We start from the raw sequence: 22,080 nt of genomic DNA on the forward strand, positions 1-22,080 counted from the left end.
ACCTCCCAAATTTGACCAGTAGGGGTCCCTTCAGGCTAGCTCCTGTGTTGTTTTCACATCTGTCCAACACAACAAGATGTTCCAGAACTCCTCTTCTTGAATAATAAATAGATGGACCTTAAAATGCTTTAGTGCTGGCCATTTCTCTCATTAGTTGTAGTCATTGTTTTAGTTGTTATTTTATATAGTCTATGCTTACTTTATATATACTCTCATGTTTATAGTTTCTAGGTTCCCCATTTGTATTAGTTTCCTGTGGCTGCAATAGCAAATTGCCACAAACTTGGTGGGTTACAACAGTACAAATTTATTCTCTTAGCAAGTCTGAAATAGGTTTCACTAGGCCAAAACTAAGGTGTCAGAAAGGCTGTGCTCTCTCTAGAGCAATTTCCTTGCCTTTTCCAGCTTCTAGCGTTGCATTCCTTGACTCATGGACCCTTCTTCCAACTTCAAGGCCAGCAGTGTAGCATCTTCAAATCTCTCTGGTAGGTCTCCTATTGCCTGATGCTCTGTAGTAAAATCTCCCTCCAGTTCCATTTTATAAGGACGTGATTACACTTAGGGCCCACCCAGATAATCCAGGATAATCTCTCTAACTCAAGATACTTAATTACATTTGCACAGTTCTTTTTGTCATATAAGGTACCATTTATAGGTTCTGGGTTTCAGGATGTATACATCTTGGGGGATGTTAATTAGCCTGCCATACTGTTCTTTTATATTATTCTGGGTTCAGTTTCCTTTTTCTAGGTTGTTAGCTATTTTCTTTTAGCACCTTGAAGTCAATTCATTATCCTCTGGCTTCTTTTACTGTTCTTAGGAGTATGACATCAGTCTAATTTATCTTTCTTTTCTTTCTGGTTGACCTTAAGAACTTTTGTGCATTTTCACTTCAACCTGGATGGTTGTGGACTTAGTTTTATCTGTCACGGCCAGGACTCATTTTGCTACTCTTGAGTATTTTTGATTTCCAACTGTTTTGGAAAATTACAGCCATCTTCTTTTCAAATATCTCTCCCATTTTCTGTTTACCTCTGCATTTACTAATTCTGTTCTTTATGTCTTTCATGTTTTCCTTTCATTTTTTTCTGCCTTTTGGCTAATTTTCTCTGAATCATCTTCTAGTTCTTTAATTCTCTTTTCAAGTCTAATCTATTTACTTATACTGAGATTTTGTTTAATGACTATATGATTCAAAATTCAGTCTTTGTAGTTTCTTCATGCTTCCTTTTTATATGTATGTGTTGTCTTTAAGCTTTGAGATCTTCCAGAGTTATTTCAGTAGGAACTTCCTCTTATATTTTGGTCCACAGTTTATTAGCTTTGATTTTTTTGGTCAAGCTTGATTATATCTGTATTATTTTAGAGGAATTACTCAATTTTTTCTGGTGAATGACAGGTGTGCTAGTTTTCTTGTTTTCAGTACCATGATTCTTTTAACAATTTTCTTGGAATTTTAGGAAAAAGTCTCTTCTTTATTATTATTTATTATCTTTGGTAATAATCATTTGTTTTTTGGCATCTATTAGACTAGTCCTGTAATTTTCTCCTTTGACCTAAAGTATTATGTTACTGGATTCCTAATGAATGACTATCCCCACATTTAAAAATACATATATAGTTTTGAATTATGTTTAAGAGTTTGTCTTTCCTCACAGTCTGGATTATTTTGTGGCTTTATTTTTTTGTCTTATCTTTGTCAAGGTTTGACATATAAAATGAATTTGGAAGATTTTCTTTTTTACATATATTATCACCTATTAATAATTGATAGTATATTTCCTTAAAGGTTTGATAGAAACCAATAATTTGGATCTGATACCTTCTTATTGGGAGGAGGGGAGTCAGTGGCTATAGTTTTTTCTGCCTTTGCTACCCTTCAGTTCCTCCCATAGCAGTTTGTCTGCATTATATTTTAACTTGGCTTTTAAAAAAAAATTCAGTCCTTTTTTGGAGACTGAATTTTGCCATTTTTAAAGTTGCTAGAAATGATAAGTTGGTTACTAGTATTGCCTGGTTTTAATTGCTGTGTTCTACTGAAGAGATCACAAAAGGATAGGAAATCTTCTAGTACCTTTCTTGAAGTTTTTTGTTCTTAATTCTTTCATTTCCCTTTTAGGATTGTTGTAACAGTTTTTCTTGTTTTTCCAAGAAGACATTTTAAGGCCAAAGCTCTATGTCTACTGTTAACTTTACAGTATCTTATTCTACTTTTTAATATATCGTCAAAGTATAAATATCATCAAAGTTTTTTTTCTTACTCTTTGGGGAAAATCTGAAAGAAGTTCCTCTCCCAGACTCATCTTTTCTAATTACAGCTAGGGTTCATAGTGATTTTTCTTCATTCTTCGGATATAAAGTTGCTTTTGTTTGGAAGTTAAGAAACCTGCCTTTCAGGCATTTGTGGTCAGGCCCTGCATTTTCTACCTCCAGCAAGAAAATTTAATTCTAATCAGTTCTAATCAGCTCAGTCTCCTCATTTCCCCCATGCTCTTTGCCCTCTCTAATTTTTTTTCTTTTCCCTTTCTCCCATTCTGTGGGGGAATGGTTCTTTACCCTAACTGCACATGAATTTTATCTGTGGAGCTTTAAAAAAAAAAAAAAAGGAATGTACTTAATTTCCTGGACTGGAAAGAATTGCTGAACTAGGATTAATATTTCTCTCTTATGCTATTCTGAAGACAGCTTAAATCTTAGCTCCAGCACTAATTGAATACATGTTATGACAAAGACACACCAAGATAAGTGATGGGGGAATAAAAGATGAATAAAACATGTTTCTGATCTCACAGTAGCTAATAGACATGAAAAACATAAGCAATTTTAGGATATCACATTTTGACTATAAAGCAGTTCTGCCTGGGTGGTCAATGAACTCATCATAGAGGGAGTTTGTCATTTTCTGAGATGAAGAGACTGTAAGAAAAACAAGTTTTGAAGGGGCTCTGGGGGACAGATCAAAAGTTGACTTTTGAGCATGTTAAGTTTGAGATGCTTATTAGTTATCTTAGTAGAGATATTCAGTAAGTAGTTGGACAAAAAGTCTGGAGTTGAGAGGATAGAGTTGGGTTTAAAAATTTGGGTTTCATCAATTCATATTTGGCATATAAAGTCACAAGATTAGGTAAGATTACTTGGGGAGTAAGTGTAGCTAGAGAAAAGAAGATACCTAATACTTGTTGGGGATATGAGAAATTAGTGAAGGAGTCATAAAGGAAAATATTGTAATATCTGACTGTAGAAAAAATTAGAAACTTTTGTCATTTCTTCTCAAACTTTAATAAGGATCACTTTGTTAAAGTTTGGTAGGTCTGAAATGGGGCCTGAGATTCTGCTACTCTAACAAACTTCCAGAAGATTATGCTGCTGGTAGTCTGTGGACCGTGCTTTGAGTAGCAAGACTTTCTGTGACTATAGAGACATAAAGTAAAACGAAGGAAAGACTGCAACGTTTGTAGGAGAATAAGGATTAATACCCAGAATATCCAGAATAAAGGGTATCTATAAATGAACAAGAAAAAAATAGATGGGGAGAAAGGATACAGATAGGGAATTTTCCATAAAGAAATTAAAATGGTCAATAAACATGAAAAATGCTCAACTTTCTAGGAAATACAAATTGAAACAACAAGATCATATTTCCCCTTAAGATCAGGAAAAGTTTAAAAATTTGAAAATATCCAGTGTTGGTGGGATTGTGGGGAAAAGGGTGGACTGATACCCTAGTAGGAGGGTATCTTGGTACCTTTTTCCTTTTGGAAGACCATTTGGCATATTAACTTTTTAAATGTGCATATCCTTCAATCCAGAAATCCTTTGCCTTAGTATCTAAAAGGAAAACTTGTACCTTTGCCCAGAAAGGCATTTCAGAGCTATTCACTGAATTGTTTGAAGTTGAGAAAAATGAAATAATCTAAATGTCCTCTAGTAAGGAATTATTAAATAAACCAAGGGTCCTGAAACCCTTTGCTCACTTATTCTCCCTTGTACATTTTAAAATTGTCTCACATTTTTGGGACTTCTCTGGTGGCTCAGTGGTTAAGAATCCGCCTGCCAATGCAGAGGACATGGGTTCGAGCCCTGGTCCGGGGAGATCCCACATACTGTGGAGCAACTAAGCTGGTGCACCACAACTACTGAGCCTGTGCTCTAGAGCTCACAAGCCACAACTACTGAGTCCACGTGCCACAACTACTGAAGCTCACGCACCAGAGCCCGTGCTCTGCAACAAGAGAAGCCACTGCAATGAGAAGTCCGTGCACCGCAATGAAGAGTAGGCCCCGCTCACCACAACTAGAGAAAGCCCATGCGCAGCAACAAAGACCCAATGCAGCCAATAAATAAATAAATAAAAAATTTTTAGAAAATTGTCTCACGTTTTTTCATTATAACTGTAATAGTTTAAAAGACCATGATTTCTAGTATATGTTAAATAGATTTTGGTTACACCTTAAAATTGCAGATTCAAATCATTCAGTTTATAGAGAGTATCTATCATATACCATATGGTAATTTGCAGAGCAGATTCTCACACCACTCAGATAAATTGAACTCATTTTTCATTAAGGAAAAAAAATCTGACTTCTTATTTATCTTAAAATAAACATGTAATATGTGCCTGTATTATGACTTTGAATTCTCAGCTGGCTGAGACTTCTGAATTCTCAGCTGGCTGGCTGGTTAAATGGATGAGGCTTGGAGCCTTCCCAAGAATGTGTTTCATTAATAAAATAAGGTCTTGCTCTTAATTTTCCCCCCCTTTTCCTTCTTCTTTTGTTTGTTAGGTGCTTTGAAGTTTATACAGCTCAGAACAGTGCACCTTAGTAGGATTTGAGATGGATAAGAACTTTGCCTTTCTTTTACAAAGTGGAGAATTAAAATAGTGGTAATTTTAAAAGGAGAGGAAGAAAGGAGAACTAGTTCTAAAGCAGATCGACTAGGAAGAGTACAGATAGACATTGAGGATCTGGAAATTGATTCTCCTAAAATCATCCATGTCGACCTAACCTTAGGTTACCGTTGAAGTTTGAAGACCGTTGAAATAAGCAGCGCCATAACAGTATTTTGAAATGAATGTTAGATCTATCTATACTTAATTCAGCCATTTAAAAGGATGCTTATACAACCCTTGAAATGGAGTAAAATACATGTGTATTGACATGGAAAGAATTCTGAGGCATGTTGTTTGGTGAAAAAAGCAAGTGTTAAAAATATTTTAATATGTAATATTTATATTATATATAGTTGTATATTTTATATATGTATATATTTATGTTTTTTACTTGAGTAAAAAGGAGACATGGAAGAATGTATATCAGACTGTAAACAGCACTTTTTGGCAGGGGGCCCAGCAATGTGGGGAAAGTGAAAAGAGATTTTCATTGCTTGTTCCTGAATACTCATGTATTACTTAAATCTTTTATAGTTGAGAATATATTGTGTTACTAGTGTAGGAAAAAAATTTTTAAAGTTTAATAATAAAAGGGAAAAACCACTATACTAAGTGATCTCTAAGGTCTCTAAGCTTTAAATTTCAAGGAACACTGGCAGTTACTGCAGTATTTTAATAGAAATGTTAAAATATTTCTAATTCATATTCTAAATGATTTGTATTCAAATTCTTTCAAAATATTTTTTAGGTGTGGAATATCAAACAAATGATTAAATTGACACAGGAGCATATAGAGGCCCTACTGGACAAATTTGGTGGGGAGCATAATCCACCATCAATATATCTGGAGGTAAGCTTTTGAGTATCATATATGTAGTAATTTTGGAAAGAAGAAAATGAACTTATAAAAAAGCATTTGTACTAGTAATATTGGTTATTTTAGGGAGTGGGATTAGAAGTAGATATGGGAAGAGAGAATTAGCTTTGTCTTTATTGTACTTTTTAATCTTGTTTCACTTGTTACAATAAATATGTAGTATTTTCTAATTTGGAAAATATCAAAACTAAAGGAGAAGTTGTATATAAGCTTCAAAATATCACCCTGGTTTAAAAAAAAACAAAAACTTAGTGAAAAAAAGAGAGAGAGAAAACAGTCTTTTCTGGAGGTCAGCAAACTAGTTACCATATTAGAAAATGGGGAGAATTTTGTGAAATATCTTTTTCCCAGAACAAATCCCCACAAAATAGGTTTTGCTTCCTTATGGATAAAGTCTACAGTATTTAAATAGCTCAAAATTTCTTAGCCTTACTGTTTGATAGTTGTATCAAACCTTTAACATAATTGTAAATTTATTGATTAGTTATTGTTCTTAATCCTGTGAGGTAGTAGTTACTGTTATAATCACAGGTAGGCTTTCTTGGCGTTAGTTTCCTATGTAAGTCACTCAGCTTCCACAGCTAGGAAGCTGTTATGGAATCTAGGCAGTCAGGCTCCACAGCCCACACTGCTTACCACTACACTATACTGGCTGTCTCTATAAAAGCTGGCTCCAACTGTAATCACTGGTTACACTGGGAGATAACCCTAAATTACAAATGATCAGGTTACCATTTGCCTTCAAATGCCAGAGATTTTTAGGCATGGATTGACAGACTCCTAAACGAAAATTCTAATTTAGTAATCTAATTACTTTTAAAGGGTAAGTAAATCTTCAGTATTTCAAGAGAAAGTAAGCTTGCATTTCTAAAATAAACTTGGAAGTTTGGAAATAACTGCTAATAAACTGTTCTCTTCTTCATATGGCTTATCACAGAGCACACTGCCAGTTAGTATCGGTGCTAGGACTAGAATTCATACTTCTGAATATAGTTAGCGTACTTTCTAATATCCCATGCTGTCTGTTTTTTTTTTTTTAACATCTTTATTGGGGTATAATTGCTTTGCAATGGTGTGTTAGTTTCTGTTTTATAACAAAGTGAATCAGTTATACATATGTTCCCATATCTCTTCCCTCATGCGTCTCCCTCCCTCCCACCCTCCCTATCCCACCCCTCCAGGCGGTCACAAAGCACCGAGCCAATATCCCTGTGCCATGCGGCTGCTTCCCACTAGCTATCTACCTTACGTTTGTTAGTGTGTATATGTCCATGACTCACTCTCGCCCTGTCACAGCTCACCCTTCCCCTCCCCATATCCTCAAGTCCGTTCTCCCGTAGGTCTGTGTCTTTATTCCTGTCTTACCCCTAGGTTCTTCATGACATTTTTCTTTCTTCTTAAATTCCATATATATGTGTTAGCATACGGTATTGGTCTTTTTATTTCTGACTTACTTCACTCTGTATGACAAACTCTAGGTCTATCCACCTCATTACAAATAGCTCAATTTCGTTTCTTTTTATGGCTGAGTAATATTCCATTGTATATATGTGCCACATCTTCTTTATCCATTCATCCGATGATGGGCACTTAGGTTGTTTCCATCTCCGGGCTATTATAAATAGACATGCTGTCTGTTTTACTTGTATGTGTGAGGAGAATGAGCAAAGGAGTCATAAGGAGGCAAATAGTCCTGGTGAAAATAGTAATTCTTTGTTAATCAGAATTAGACAACTTAACCAGCAGTTTTTCTGCCAACCATTTTGTGTCAGGAAACTTTCCCCATCCTCAGATGTAATCCATTTGCATCGATCACCATGTCTCACTGTTGAAGGGATTTACTACCCCTCCACACACATACGCTTCAGGCTTTTTACTATTTGAATTACATCTAATGAGGACGGTATACAGCAGACTATACCTCATAGGTTATATCGTTAGCATGTAGATTCTTACTCTCAGGGACTAACACTACACAATTTCTCTGTAGAAGGCAGTATAATATAGTGGTTAAGATGAACCATGGAGTCACACAGACCCTGTGTTTAAATTCTGGCTCTGCCTTAATTTATGCAGACAGGTTACCTAACCTCCTTATACCTCACCTCATTGGTAAGATGGGATTGTATCACACATATGGTAATTTAAAGATTAAATTGAGTTTATAATTATGAAATAGCATAGTTCCTGACACATATTAAGTGCTCCGTAAATCTTTGATTCATTTGTTCAACAGATAATTTTTGAGTGCCTGCTAATATTTGTACTTGTCTAAGCTCAGGGGATATAACAAAAAACAGCCCCACCCAACCCACCCTCAGCCAGATCTCTGCCTTCAGATAGCTTGTATGTTAATCAGGGGAGTGGGTTACAGAAAATAAACATAGAAATAATAAAACATTGAACTTACCACCATTTGATATACTGTGAAGAGGAGCCTGGCTGCAGATGACAGTATTCTTCCCTGAGGAAAGTTGACCAGGCCCAGGGAAAAGACTTGTGGGTATTGCTATTTGAAGGCCCTTAAGTGGGTAATCTACTGATTACCCACTGAGACCCACCATTCTCCTTTTTGTCTCTATGAATTTTACTACTATAGAATGTCACGTAAGTGGAATTCTAACATATTTCCTGTAACTGGCTGATTTCATTTGGCATAATGTCTTCAAGCTTCATCCATGTTGAAGCATGTGTCAAAATTTTCTTCCTATTTAACGCTGAATAATATTCCATTGTATGTATATATCACATTTTATTTATCCAAATGGCTACCTTCAGTGGGTGGTTGTTTCCACCTTTTGGTTACTGTGAATAATGCTGATTTTACTTCTTTGGGGGCTGTATACCCAGAGTGGAATTACTGAATCATAAGACAATTCTATATTTAATTTTTTAAGGAATTGCCATTCTCTTTTCCATAAGCAGCTACATTTTGCATTCCCACTAACAATTCTTTATATGCTTGCCAAGACTTATTTTCTGTGTGTGTGTGCGTGTGTGTGTGTGTGTGTGTGTTTAATAATAGGCATCCTAATAAGTGTGAAGTGGTATCTCATTGTGGAAATGCAAATCTCCAACTTTGTTCTTCTTTTTCAAAATTGTTTTGGCTATTTGGGATCCCTTGAATTTCCTCATGAATTTCAGAATGGATTTTTCTATTTCTCCAAACGCATTGCCATTTTGGTAGGGCTTACACTGAATCTGTAGATTACTTTGGGTAGTATTGACATCAAGAGTCCTTAACTCTTAAATATGAATGGACGGTTAAGAATAACCAGATAGGGACTTCCCTGGTGGCACAGTGGTTAAGAATCCATCTGCCAATGCAGGGGACATGGGTTCGAGCCCTGGTCCAGGAAGATCCCACATGCCACAGAGCAGCCTGTGTGCCACAACGACTGAGCCTGTGCTCTAGAGCCTGCGAGCCACAACTACTGAGCCTGCATGCCTAGAGCCCGTGCTCTGCAATAAAACAAGCCACCTCAGTGAGAAGCCCGCACACCGCAACCAAGAGTAGCCCCCGCTCACCTCGACTAGAGAAAGCCAGCGCGCAGCAAGAAGACCCAATGCAGCCAAAAATAAAATAAATAATTAAAATTTTAAAAAAGATTAATAAATAAATAACCAAATATTTAAAGAAAGCTATTAACAGGAAATATAATGGCAGAAATGGTCAAAAGGAACTCAGAAACAGTGCAGAGAACAGAAGAAAATTTGAAAATAACTATAATTAACATCAAAGATAAGAGAAAATATAGTAATCTGTTCTTGTTTCGTGGTTGTACTAAAGAAGCAAAAGTAATAGAGAATAAGAGCTCTTGAAACTAAAATAGTAAATTAAAATGGCATAACAGAAAATTTAAATATGTGTGTGTGTATCTGCATGTGCATATAAACAGACAAACAAACAAATGCTATAAAGTTAAGGACATCTTCCAGAAAGTAGAAAAAAACAAAGATGGAAAATATTAAAGGAAAGATCAGAAAAATTAGAGAATAAGTCTAGGAGATCTATAAAAATTACAAATGTTTTTAATCTGCAAAAAACAAATAACAATTTGTCCAAACATGTAGGGGTATTAATTTCCGCTCCCATAACAAGAAACGTGAAGGTAAATTATTCAAAGATTGTTCTACAGCTCAAGGTTGTCAGACACTGGGGTAGATTGCTGTAGTCCTTTTGGTTTTTCTGTCATAACTGCAGCACATCTGAGAATCGTACTCTAACACAAGACGTCAAATCAGAAAGAAGGGATCACAGATGTTCTCTGGTGTACTGAGCCCTTGCAAGGAGGAAAACCTCCCCCCCCCCAAATCCCTTACAAGTCTTTACATTTCACTAACCAGAATGGGGTTACATACACCCCTAGACTAGTGCCTGTGCTTACATTTCCTGAAATAAGAGGCTAAAAAGTAAAAATTTCCCAGTGTTCACAATTTGGCTTCAGATTAATTTGTGCACTGGCAGGTAGAAGTTGTGCTATAGCATTTCGAAAGAAACCCCTTTGGTGTTTTCATAGAGAGATAAATCTTTACCTATCTCTCCATTTCTTCCTTTTAGCAGAACAGAATGAAATCACTTATATCACCATCAGAAATCCTTGTGGCTTTCTTTTTTCTATGTACTAATTTATTTAAAAACGAGTTTTTAAGTTCTAGATTTTCTCCAACTGGCATATGAATAATAATTAACATTCTGTTTATTCCCTTGATGATAACTGCAGTGAAATGAACTACTGTACTCTAAAGAATTTCAGGTTTGTCTTTTCAATCATTCGTTCCAGTCTTTTCTTTTTACCATCATACAGAGGAAGAAAAGATGAGTTTCCCCTAAAGGTCGTTCCCCAGAATTTCTTATTTTTCTCCCAATTCTTCTGTATTTACTCATCCAACAAATTATTTGAATGCCTTCTGTGTGTAAGATATAATGCTAGATGCTTTTCTAGTAGTAGATTCTTCTTTCTAGACCTGATATATTAGATTCCAGAGGTGAAGGGATAAAGTTTCTGGAATAACCCTACATATCTAGTGTTAACACACTGAATCCAAGCTACCCCTGAATTTATATGTATGCTGGAGTCCCCTGCAGACAGACAGATGATGACAATAAAGCTCCTAACATTTATTGAGTGCTTGCTGTGCCAGGAACTGTTCTAAGCATACAGTAGGTCATTTAATCCTCAGCCTGCCCTGTGAGTTATATTTAATATTCTCATTTCCATTTTATAGATGAGGAAGCTCAGGCACAGAGGGTTTTAATAATAACATGACGAGAGTTACACAACTAGTAATGGGGTAGCCAAAGTTTGAAGCCAGACATTCTGAATTCAGAACCTGTGTTCTTTTTCTTTTTTTATGAGTCTTCTATAACTGCTTACATTTTCCCCACGTGTATGTCTTCTTTTTTATCAGAGCCTGTGCTCTTAATTGCTATATCATTATTATGATGCTGACAGCCTTTCTGATCTGTAGTCAGTGTAGAACCCAGGATAATGCAGAGACATTTATCAAAACAAATACTGCAATGAAAATAGTACTGGGACTCCCATGGTGGTCCAATGGTTAAGATTCTGTGCTTCTAGTACAGGGGGCACAGGTTCAATCCCTGGCCAGGGAAGTTCTGCATACCACTCAGTGTGCCCCCCCCCAAAAAAATCTGTGAAGAAAATAGTACTGGAAGCTAGGTGCTTCCTTTGGAATGCAGAACAGTTCATTAATGATCACTCTTGGGCAATTTGAAAGATTTCATTGTATCTTGTAAGATTAAGTTAAAAAGAATAAATATAATGAACTCTAATAAAAATTTTTTCTTCCACTGCCTTTTCCCATTATGTTTTAATTAAGTACGTCCTGAATTTTCTTCCCATTTTAATTTTTTGTTTATTATTTTTTTAAGTCTTTATTGAATTTGTTACAATATTGCTTCTGTTGTTTATGTTCTGGTTTTTTGGCCATGAGGTATGTGGGATCTTAGCTCCCCGACCAGGGATTGAACCCAAACCCCCTGCATTGGGAGGCGAAGTCTTAACCACTGGACTGCCAGGGAAGTCCCCATCTTCCCATTTTTAATTGGGAAGTAATTCATATACCATAAGATTCACTTTTTTAAAGTGTACAATTGCATAGTTTATAGCATATGCACAGAATTGTACAGTCATCACCACCATCTAATTCCAAAACATTTTCATCACCTCAAAAAGAAACCCTTTACGCATTGGCAGTTGTTCTCTCCAGCCCCTGGCAACCACTGATCTACTTTCTAAATCTATGGATTTGCCTATTTGGACATTTCGTGTAAATGGAATCATACACAATGTGGCCTTTTGTGACAGGCTGCTTTCGCCTTAGCAGAATGTTTTCAAAACCATGTTGTAGCTTGTAGCATTCATTGTAGCATTTATTCCTTTTTATGGCTAATATTCTGTCATGTGGATATGTCACATTTTGTTTATCCATTCATAAACTGATGGACGTTTAGGTTGTTTCCACTTTTGGGCTATCATGAATAAAGCTGCTATGAACATTCATGTACAAGTTTTTGTGGTAGGCATATGTTTTCAGTTCTTTTAGTTATGTACCTAGGGATGGAATTGCTGTGATCTTTGGTAACTCTGTGTTTTAACTTTTTGAGGAACTACCAGACTGTTTTCCAAAGTGGCTGCACCATTTTACATTCCCACAAGCAATGTGGGAATGTAAATGTGAGGGTTCCAGTTCCTATACATCATCACCAACACTTGTTATTTTCCGTTTATTATTATTATTGCCATCCTAGTAGGTGTGAATTGGCATCTCATTGTGGTATTTTGATTTGTAATTCTTTGGTGGCTTATGTTTCTTTTTCATGTGCTTATAAGTATTTGTATATCTTGTATACAAGATACAAGATTTGTATTATATACAAATCTTGTATATGTATATACATATATTATGTATATATATACATATATATACGCATATATATTTGTATATATATACAAATCTTATACAAGATTTGTATCTTGTATATCTTGTATATATTGTATATCTTCTTGGGAAAAGTGTCTATTCAAATCCTTTGCCCATTTAAAAAACTGGGTTGTCTTTTTATTACTGAGTTGTAATAGTTCTTTATATATTCTTGGTAGGAAATCCATATCCGATATGATTTGCAAATATTTTCTCCCATTCTGTGGGATGTCTTTTTTTCACTCTTTTGATAGTGTCTTTTGAAGCACAAAAGCTTTGATTTTGATGAAGTCGAGTTTATCTACTTTTTCTTTGGTTGCTGTGTTTTGGTGTGTCATCTAAGAAACCATTGCCTAATCCAGGGTCATGATGATTTACTTCTGTGTTTTCTCTAAGAGTTTTTTAGTTTTAGCTCTTACTTTTAAGTGTATGATACACTTTGAGTTAATTTTGTAATATGATTGTTAGGTAGTAGTCCAACTTCATTCTTCTGTATGCAGATATTCAGTTGTACCAGTAACATTGTCAAAAACCAGTTAACCATAAATGTATGGCTTTTTTTCTGGACTCTCAATCTATTGTGTTTTTTTATATGTGTATCAATATCATGTGTTTTGATTACTGTAGCTTTTAGTAACTTTTGAAATCAGGAAATGTAAATCTCCAAACTCTGTTCTTTTTCAAGATTGTTTTGGTTATTCCAAGTAGTTTGTACTTCTGTGTGAATTTTAAGATCAGCTTGTCCATTTCTCCAAAAAAAAGCCAGCTGGGATTTTGATAAGGATTGCATTGAATCTGTAGATCAATTTGAGGAGTATTTTCATCTTAATAATATTGTGTTCTTACATTCTTTTTTAAGTTCAAAAATAAATGAACTATACTTCAGTTTGAAAAAAGAATCCATTAAATGAATGAATGAATAAATAAATAAATAAATAACATGAGCTGTGCCCTCAACTACCTTATAGTTTAGTAGAGTCATGTTGAGAACTCAGCGAAGTAATACAGTAATAACGATAAGAACTAGTACTACTTATTACTACTAATAAAAGTATTTATTGGGTTTTTGCTGTAATAACTTCCTTTGCTAGTATTATTTCACTTAGTGCTCACAAAGTTTTTTCACAAATGATTTTGTAAAAAGCCATATAAAGAAGAGTGTGGTAATACTCCAAAGGAGGTGAAAAGAAAATACCGATTTTGGATTTTTACCAAGCAGACCTTTGAATTAAACTTTGAAAAATAAGTAGGATTTTTTTTTTTTTTTTTTTTGCGGTACGCGGGCCTCTCACTGTTGTGGCCTCTCTCGTTGCGGAGCACAGGTTCCGGACGCGCAGGCTCAGCGGCCATGGCTCACGGGCCCAGCCGCTCCGCGGCATGTGGGATCCTCCCGGACCGGGGCATGAACCCGTGTCCCCTGCGTCGGCAGGCGGACTCTCAACCACTGTGCCACCAGGGAAGCCCAATAAGTAGGATTTTGATGAGAAGGAATGGGGTTTTGGAAAAGCTGCCTCCTGAAGAAATATCTGGTTTCTGCAGCTTCTTGAAGCACCAGAGGAATTTTGTTGATGCTGGTAATGGTGCTTGAGGTGTATGTTTATGTGGGAGGACTTGCTCGAGTTTGCAGGGTAAGAAAACAGAGAAAAAGAGAAAGTTGGAAGATACGAGAGAAAATGGAGATAATGATGAACCAAGGCCTCCACAGAAGAGGCTCTAAACACCCAGTGTTAATACTAAATGGAGAGCAAAAGAAGGCTGGGGAAAGATGGGGAGAATTGATTGGACAAAGAAAGAAGAGGAAGCTTTTATTTGATGGCTTTGATCTTCAGAGTAAATTTGAAGGTAATGCTATTTTCTTGAGTGAATTAAAGGTTGGGGGATGAAGTTAGGATCCAGAGAAGCATAGGAAAGGTGGGAGTAAGTATTGTGAGAAATGTAATACGAATTAAAAATAAGTACAGGGGCTTCCCTGGTGGCGTAGTGGTTGAGAATCTGCTTGCCAGTGCAGAGGACATGGGTTCAAGCCCTGGTCTGGAAAGATCCCACATGCTGCACAGCAGCTAAGCCTGTGCGCCACAACTACTGAGCCTGCGCTCTAGAACCTGGGAGCCACAACTACTGAGCCCGTGTGCTACAATTACTGAAGCCCGTGTGCCTAGAGCCTGTGCTCCACAACAAGAGAAGCCACTGCAATGAGAAGTCCGCACGCAGCAATGAAGAGTAGCCCCCGCTCACCACAACTAGAGAAAGCCCGCGCATAGCAACAAAGACCCAACGCAGCCAAAAATAAATAAATATTTCAAAAAATTAAATAAATAAGTACAAATTTTCATATAGTAGTGTGAAAGACTGATTTCCATGAATTGATAATGGAACCAGTTGGCCTTGTTTTATTATTTTCTTCAGTAATGTGTGGTAACCCGAGAGAAAGAATGGAGTAATTGAATGATAGAATTTACCCAAAGTTGGTATTTGACAAGCAAGTTGGTAAAAGAATAAGAATTAACCAATCTAAGATGTTACCATTGGCATTGTTGAAATGGTGAGCCACAAAGTATGGGAAGTAAAACAGCAAAGAAATCTGAAAAACATTAAGGGATTAATGTTGACAATGAGCAGATTAGTGTGGTAGTGAGGATGAAATTTAAGACAGTGGGATAAGTGTGTGTACATAGGGGTATGGGAGGTTCCCAGTTGAGATCTTGTCATCATTTGGAACTCTTCGGTTAAGAACTGTTTGTATCTCTGGATCTTGAAGGTAGAGTAGAAACGAATGCGTTTATAGATACAAGGTTTAGAGAACTTCAAGGCAGGAGTGTTGTAAGAGTAATCAGCATCCACATGGAATGCAGCGAGGATAATGGGATGAAATGAGTCAAACCAGGTTCAAAACAAGGTAGGCAAGTACCTTGGTAGATTGCAGCTATGAGGATGGAGAGAGGTGGAATAAGTAAATGTGTTGTACTTAAGGAAGAGTTATTGATAAATGCAGTGAAATAATAGATTGTAATCCACAGTGGAGGGAACAATATATTTTTAAAAATTAAGGCTAATATTTTGATAAAGAAGTAACATTCAGAAAATTTGTTTACATTTATTACTTTTCCTAAGCCTAACTTTGTGTAGTAAGTGTACTTGCCCAGGTGACAGTAAATAAGAATATTTGATCTATGCAAGGAGGAATTTTTTCTCCCAGGCTGCATGTACATAATCTTCAAAGTGTAGGAATTGTGTTAGTCTTCATTTTTGTGGTTTGAGCCCCAAACACTACTAGGTACATGTGTGCTCAATATATATTTATTGAATAAGCGAAATCTCGATAAGTGGATCATACTGAAAAAGATGCCCTTAAGTAATTAGCCCATTGAACTGAAAGCTAAATAGATATACAGCTCAGAAAATTTTGGACTGATTTGATTATAATGCCTGAGATGCTGTGAAACATTTCAGGGTCAGCGTTGGACAACTATTAGATTCTAAAGGAGAGGGCATTTTGGTGTAGTTTAGGCCCTTTACTTCAGTAGCTCATTTTAGTATTTTCCCTCCTCAACCCCCAAAAATTATATGGTAGGATCAAGCATATCAGGTGTGGTGGCCTATATTGAAATGAAATTTCTCCTTTATTCTCCTCTACCTTAGATAATTCTCCCTTGCTTATAGAATGACGTTCAGGCTTCATAACATAGTATATACATTCTCTACAAGCTGGTCCCTTACCCACTTTTCCAGTCTTATTATTTGTGTTCCTGTTCTTCACTTAAATTTCACAAACATCTATTGATCCCTTGATATGTCCCAGGTATTGTATGACGTTGAGCTATACTAGTCCATAGTTTTCCTCTATGTCTTAAAATTTCTTACCTCCTTACTCTGTTACAAAATTTCTCCTGTGCTACACAGTACTCTCTTCTCCCCACTTAACTCCATCTATCTAAGTGCTAACCTTTTAAGACCCCCTCTCTTTCCTTACTCTTATCTTGTATCAAGAACATTCTTTGTTTATTTCTCATGTACAATACTTGCACAAATAAAAATGCATCCATCTGCTTCTTTGTAGCCTAATAAGTGATGGGAAATGCCATTTTTTTAAATCTTTGATTCTTTTCAATCTTTGTAACCTTTCATAAATCTTTATAGTGTTGCATCTATTTGGGGTGGTAGGGAGACATGGTGGATTATAGTGTGGGGGAAGGTGATTACTACTGCCTCAAAGGACCATGGACACATACATTCCAATTCATTCCATCTCTTTATTTTCAGTAGCATTCTCTTTCTAAGATTCTTCCTACTTTTAGAATATGATATCTTAAGTGATCATTTGACCTTATAGCTTTAGTAAAATGAAACTTCTAGAAAGATACCCTGATGGATAATGGCCTCAAAATTTCTTGACTGCAGGGTGTAAACTACCTTTTCAAACAAAATTCTATTCTCTAAGCAGTATTTGATGGGAAAGGGGAGGTCATAAGATATCCATAGTGAGTAAAAGAAGGTATTTTAACTAATAGCTGTTTCAGAAAAAAAAGTGGCAGTTATACATCCTCTAATCCCTGTTGAGGTGATTTTGGTGGTAATGGTGAGATCTGACACTGTGTACCTTAGTCTTGTTTTTTGACAGATCTCTCTAACACCTCATCTCCTTCTCAACCTCTCTCTCAGTTCTTTAGAGAGAGAGAGGCAGAGAGAAGTATGAAACCTTATATGCCTACAACTTTTCTGGAAAAAAAATAGGGTATTTATCTGTGATGTATTAGTATTTTATCTTATGTTAGATATGTAGTTTGGAATATAAATTGTGATTTGGCCAGAAAATTGCAAATACTGGTTTTTCAAAATTAATATTCATGGCTATTATAGACATATATATATGTGTGTGTATGTCAGTTTCTAGATGTAGTGTCTTATAACAAAAGATTTATCAATTTAAAGGTAAAAGTACTAATTTACAATACTTCCAGCACTTATTTTGTAACTTGTAATACAAAATCGTGTTAGCTAGATTATAAAGAGATTATAATCAAAGACTTAAATTTCATATTTCCTTTTGTTACTGTCAGGAAAAAGTCCAGATTCAATGTAAGTCTACTTTATTTTATAGGCCTATGAAGAATACACCAGCAAGCTAGATGCCCTCCAACAAAGAGAACAACAGTTATTGGAATCCCTGGGGAATGGAACTGATTTTTCTGTTTCTAGCTCTGCATCAACAGACACCGTTACATCTTCTTCCTCTTCTAGCCTTTCAGTGCTGCCTTCATCTCTTTCAGTTTTTCAAAATCCCACAGATGTGTCACGGAGCAACCCCAAGTCACCACAAAAACCTATCGTTAGAGTCTTCCTGCCCAATAAACAGAGGACGGTGGTGAGTCAACTTTAATATCATCATTGCTTTTTCTTTGTATTTTTCAGAAAGACTAGTTGTTGAAAATGAAATGTGATACCCAGTGGTCATGCAAATGTAAGCATCCATTTCAAACAAGAATGGAAAAGACATAATTATTTGGTGCCTAAGTCTGTGTTCCTTAACTGGAACAAATTGCATTGTTTTTAGTGTCAGATTTGACATTTATACCTGTCAAACTTGAACCACACTCAAGTCTGAGTACTAGTGCCAGGGCTCCAAATAAAGGTTAAAGTTTCCCTTGTGAATTCTTAACTATAGACCTGTTCTTATCATAGCGTGTGGGGTTCATAATTATATTACCTATATTATTCAGGAATTCTTAACCCAAGAAATTAACAACTGCTTCTGAAGTGGTAATAGCATTCAGGAACTGGGCAGAAACAAATGCATACCCTCCCTTAGCCCATATAGGTCTCATGGAATTCACATACAGAATGCCTCAATGACAAGGTCAAAATCACAAGTTATAATATGCAAGGAAACAGTCTACCATCAGTGCATTAGAAGACTTAAAAATAGCAGGATTAGATTCCTAAGAAGGAACCAAATAGAATTTCTAGGTAGCCTTAAAATTTAAAACTCAGTGGATGAGTCATCATCTCTGAAGTATTATTACTAAAAATGATTGTGTTGAATGTTAAGCTTCTGGACTTTCCATTTTACAAGAAACATGGGATAAAGGGAAAAGTTAAGCACCATGAGGAAGCAATTAGACAAATTCAGAAGGTGGACATTCTATAAGACAAACAGCCTGGACTCAGTGTCATGGAGGATAAAGGGTTGGGGATTATTCTACACTGAGTAAGACTAAAGAGACAAAACAAACAAATGCGCTGTGTGATCCTGATTTGGGACCAGGGTGGGGAAGAGCTGTAGAAGTCCTTCTTGAGATAGGAAATGTTGAGTGTTGATTGAATATGATGTGTTCTTATGGAATTATTAGTTTTCTTAAGTGTGACAATAGCGATATTTTTATGTAGGAGAATGTCTTTATTCTTAGGAAATGCATGCTTAAATATTTAGGAGTAAATTGTCATGATGCCTGCAACCCCCCTCCCGCCCCTCTTTTGAAATAAAACTTACATATAATAAAGTGTACAAATCTCAAGTGTACAGCTCAGTGACTTTCTACATGTGTAAGTGCCATGCAGACCAAGATATAGAACATTTCTAATGTGAGTGTTCTCTTGTGCTCCCTCAATTCAGTGACCACCTCAAGAGTAACCACTATTCTGAATTCTATCTCAGTCAATTTAGAACTGACTTTCACATGGTATGATGGAAACAAAATGTTAAAGAGAGAAAACAAATATGAAAAAATAGTTTTAGGATCTGAGAGAACTCGGATGTTAATTGTACCACTCCTAATTTTCTGTGTTTGAAATTTTTCATAGTGGAGTTGGAAAAATTCAAAGAACATAGAACAAAAGAAAAATAGAAAGTTAAAAAGAAACAGTTCCCACTAGGAAAAAAAACTGATGAACATATTCATGCTGATTTGAGGAAGTAGCAAAGGTTTAGAAAAGAACATTCATAAGGTTTTTAACTTTTATTTAGGAAATTTATTTATATGGAAAAGTATAAAGGACAATATATTAAACACCTGTGTTTAGTCACCTACAATGAACAAGTATTAATGTTTGTTATATTTGCTTCATATTACACACACACACACACACACACACACACATATATAACCATACATACGTACATACATATATATATTTAGGTTCCTCTTACCTGTCCCATTCCCTTCCCAAACATCCTTCATCCCACCTTGTCCCCCAAGAAGTAGCCACTATGATAAATGTGGGGTACATTCAATCGAAATTTTTATATTTTACTACATGGATATGTACCTATAAGCATTTTTTTAATATATAAAATAGTATGATACTGTATGTAATGTTCAACATCTTGTCCTTTTTATTCAAAATTATTATAATTTCAAGGTATACATATGTATGTGTTGATACATATAGGTCTGATTCTTTTCAATTTAACATAGTTTATCCTGACAGACATCTAGGTTATGTTCAGGTTTTTTGTTATTACTAACAGTGCTAAAATATGAACATCTTTATACAGGACTCTTTGTCTACAAGTAACGGGGTATTTCCAAGTTGCAGACCTGTAAGTGGATCTCTCAATGGGAAATGCAGGTTTGGTTCAAAGGCTGTAAATACCAGGTGTCTGAAAAAATATCTAAAACTACTAAATTAATTTTAACATCTTTTGGGAGAAAGCTCTCAAAGCAGCTTATCTTTTTTGGTTTCCTCAGTGTCTAACAATTAGTAGGTGTGATTGTATCTAACATAATGAAAGGAAGGACAGTGGGAACAGATAGGGCGATGTTGGATCCTTCAAAATCATGCCTTGGTTGTGTGATAATTAAAGCAAGAAATGTTTATGGAATGGAAGAGATAAGGAGAAGCTAAACAAGCTGTTCTTGTTTTAGCCAGTTTGAGGAAAAACATGTAAAGAGCACGAAAACATGTAGGAAACTCTAACTCTCTTACTAGCACAAGTAAGTAGTTTTAATGGAATAGATTGAGTAAAGGGACATCATTAGAGTAAATGCTAGAACCCCAGGGAATACCCTCCCTCTCCCTTTATTTTTAGCAAAAAGTAAAGCAGAAACCTCTAAGATCTGCAAGTGATGAAAGAGAGTTACACATTCCATCCTTTTGTAGACAAGAAGAATACCTATTGCATAGTGGTTTACAGTTTGTAAAAACGTTCCCCCATACTCATTTGATCCTCATAGTAACTTTGTGAGGCAGAGTATTATATGGAGCAGTATTAACTCATGTTGATATTTAAAATACTGTGTTTAATTTTAATAAAATAGCTGTGAAGTCTAGGACATTCTTGACTCCTCATAAATTCTATTAACTTTTGCCACAGTGAAAGGACTTAATCTGTTGCTAGGTAAGTTTTCCCCCTTGGAGGTCTAAAGAGGTAATTGATTAAATTTAGTTTTGGATTTAATTGGGACCGGCAATTTAGGAGTAAAAGACCTACCACCTTTATCACTTGTTCTTTGTCAGTTAAATACAACTTGATCAGGAGGCATACTTAATTCTAAAATCGCTTTCATCTTAGGAAGTTTTGGTAGTATATATAGTCAGCCTCTTTTAACTTTAAAAAGACCATGTTATAAGCAGATCATATTAAATTTTTCCTTTTATTGTGAATTGGTTTAACAGTCTATAATAATAAACTATATTATGACTGGTTTAACACTCCTAAAAAAGGACTTGACATCAAGATAAATTATGATAAAATCAGGAAGCTATAAATTTAGGTTTATTTTAAAAACCCATATATTAGCATGTATAATCTGTGCCAGTTTTATACGAGGAGATCTCAGTGTATCATGAAGTTTACTTAAATCATCTAATAAAGTCTGCATTGTAAAGAATTTAAACTACCAAATTAATCTACTACCTCAGATAATTAAACATGTAGTAATTTTGATGGCCACCTGAATTTTGATGGCCACTCCTTTAAGGAGTTCTTAAGGTTTTAAGAGAACATTTTATATGGAAAATTTTAAACATACACAAAAGTAGGGTAGTGTGGTGGACCATCATGAATCCGTTGATAAAAGATGATTTATATTCACTTTAAAAACTGGTATGTTAAAGTTTAGACTGATACATTTTGTTTTGGTCTAAATTTTCCTTTGCAAATATTCAGATGATTACATTGACTATAGATCGCTGTTAAGGTAGGATGCTTGTTTTTAAATTATTTTAGAGAAAAGTTATTGCTGCTTTGACAGCCTAATCAGGGACATTTAATTTTGTAATTTGGAGAAGAGGCATTAACCTGGTTCTTTTGAAAATATCTGTTTAGTCCTTTCAGCCTTAAAATTTGAGACAGTGCTCCCCTTCCCCTTTTCCTTTTTGAATAGGTAATTCTTTTTTTTTTACATCTTTATTGGAGTATAATTGC

General features: G+C 35.5%; 1 protein-coding gene across 1 annotated transcript in view; it reads left to right on the forward strand.

Moving 5' to 3' along the window:
- Positions 1-20,698, forward strand: part of LOC112408488 (serine/threonine-protein kinase B-raf-like) — a 74,828-nt gene extending 54,130 nt beyond the window's left edge. The window contains exons 3-5 of the mRNA XM_024758086.1: positions 5,640-5,741; positions 17,815-18,078; positions 20,209-20,698. Of these exons, the coding sequence (XP_024613854.1) occupies positions 5,640-5,741; positions 17,815-18,078; positions 20,209-20,343 (501 nt within the window). The 3' untranslated portion in view covers positions 20,344-20,698. The remainder of the gene's footprint in view (positions 1-5,639; positions 5,742-17,814; positions 18,079-20,208) is intronic.
- The last annotated feature ends 1,382 nt before the right edge of the window (positions 20,699-22,080 follow it).

Source organism: Neophocaena asiaeorientalis, unplaced genomic scaffold, assembly GCF_003031525.2.
Source record: "Neophocaena asiaeorientalis asiaeorientalis breed wild unplaced genomic scaffold, Neophocaena_asiaeorientalis_V1.1 scaffold206, whole genome shotgun sequence".
NCBI lineage: Eukaryota > Metazoa > Chordata > Mammalia > Artiodactyla > Phocoenidae > Neophocaena > Neophocaena asiaeorientalis.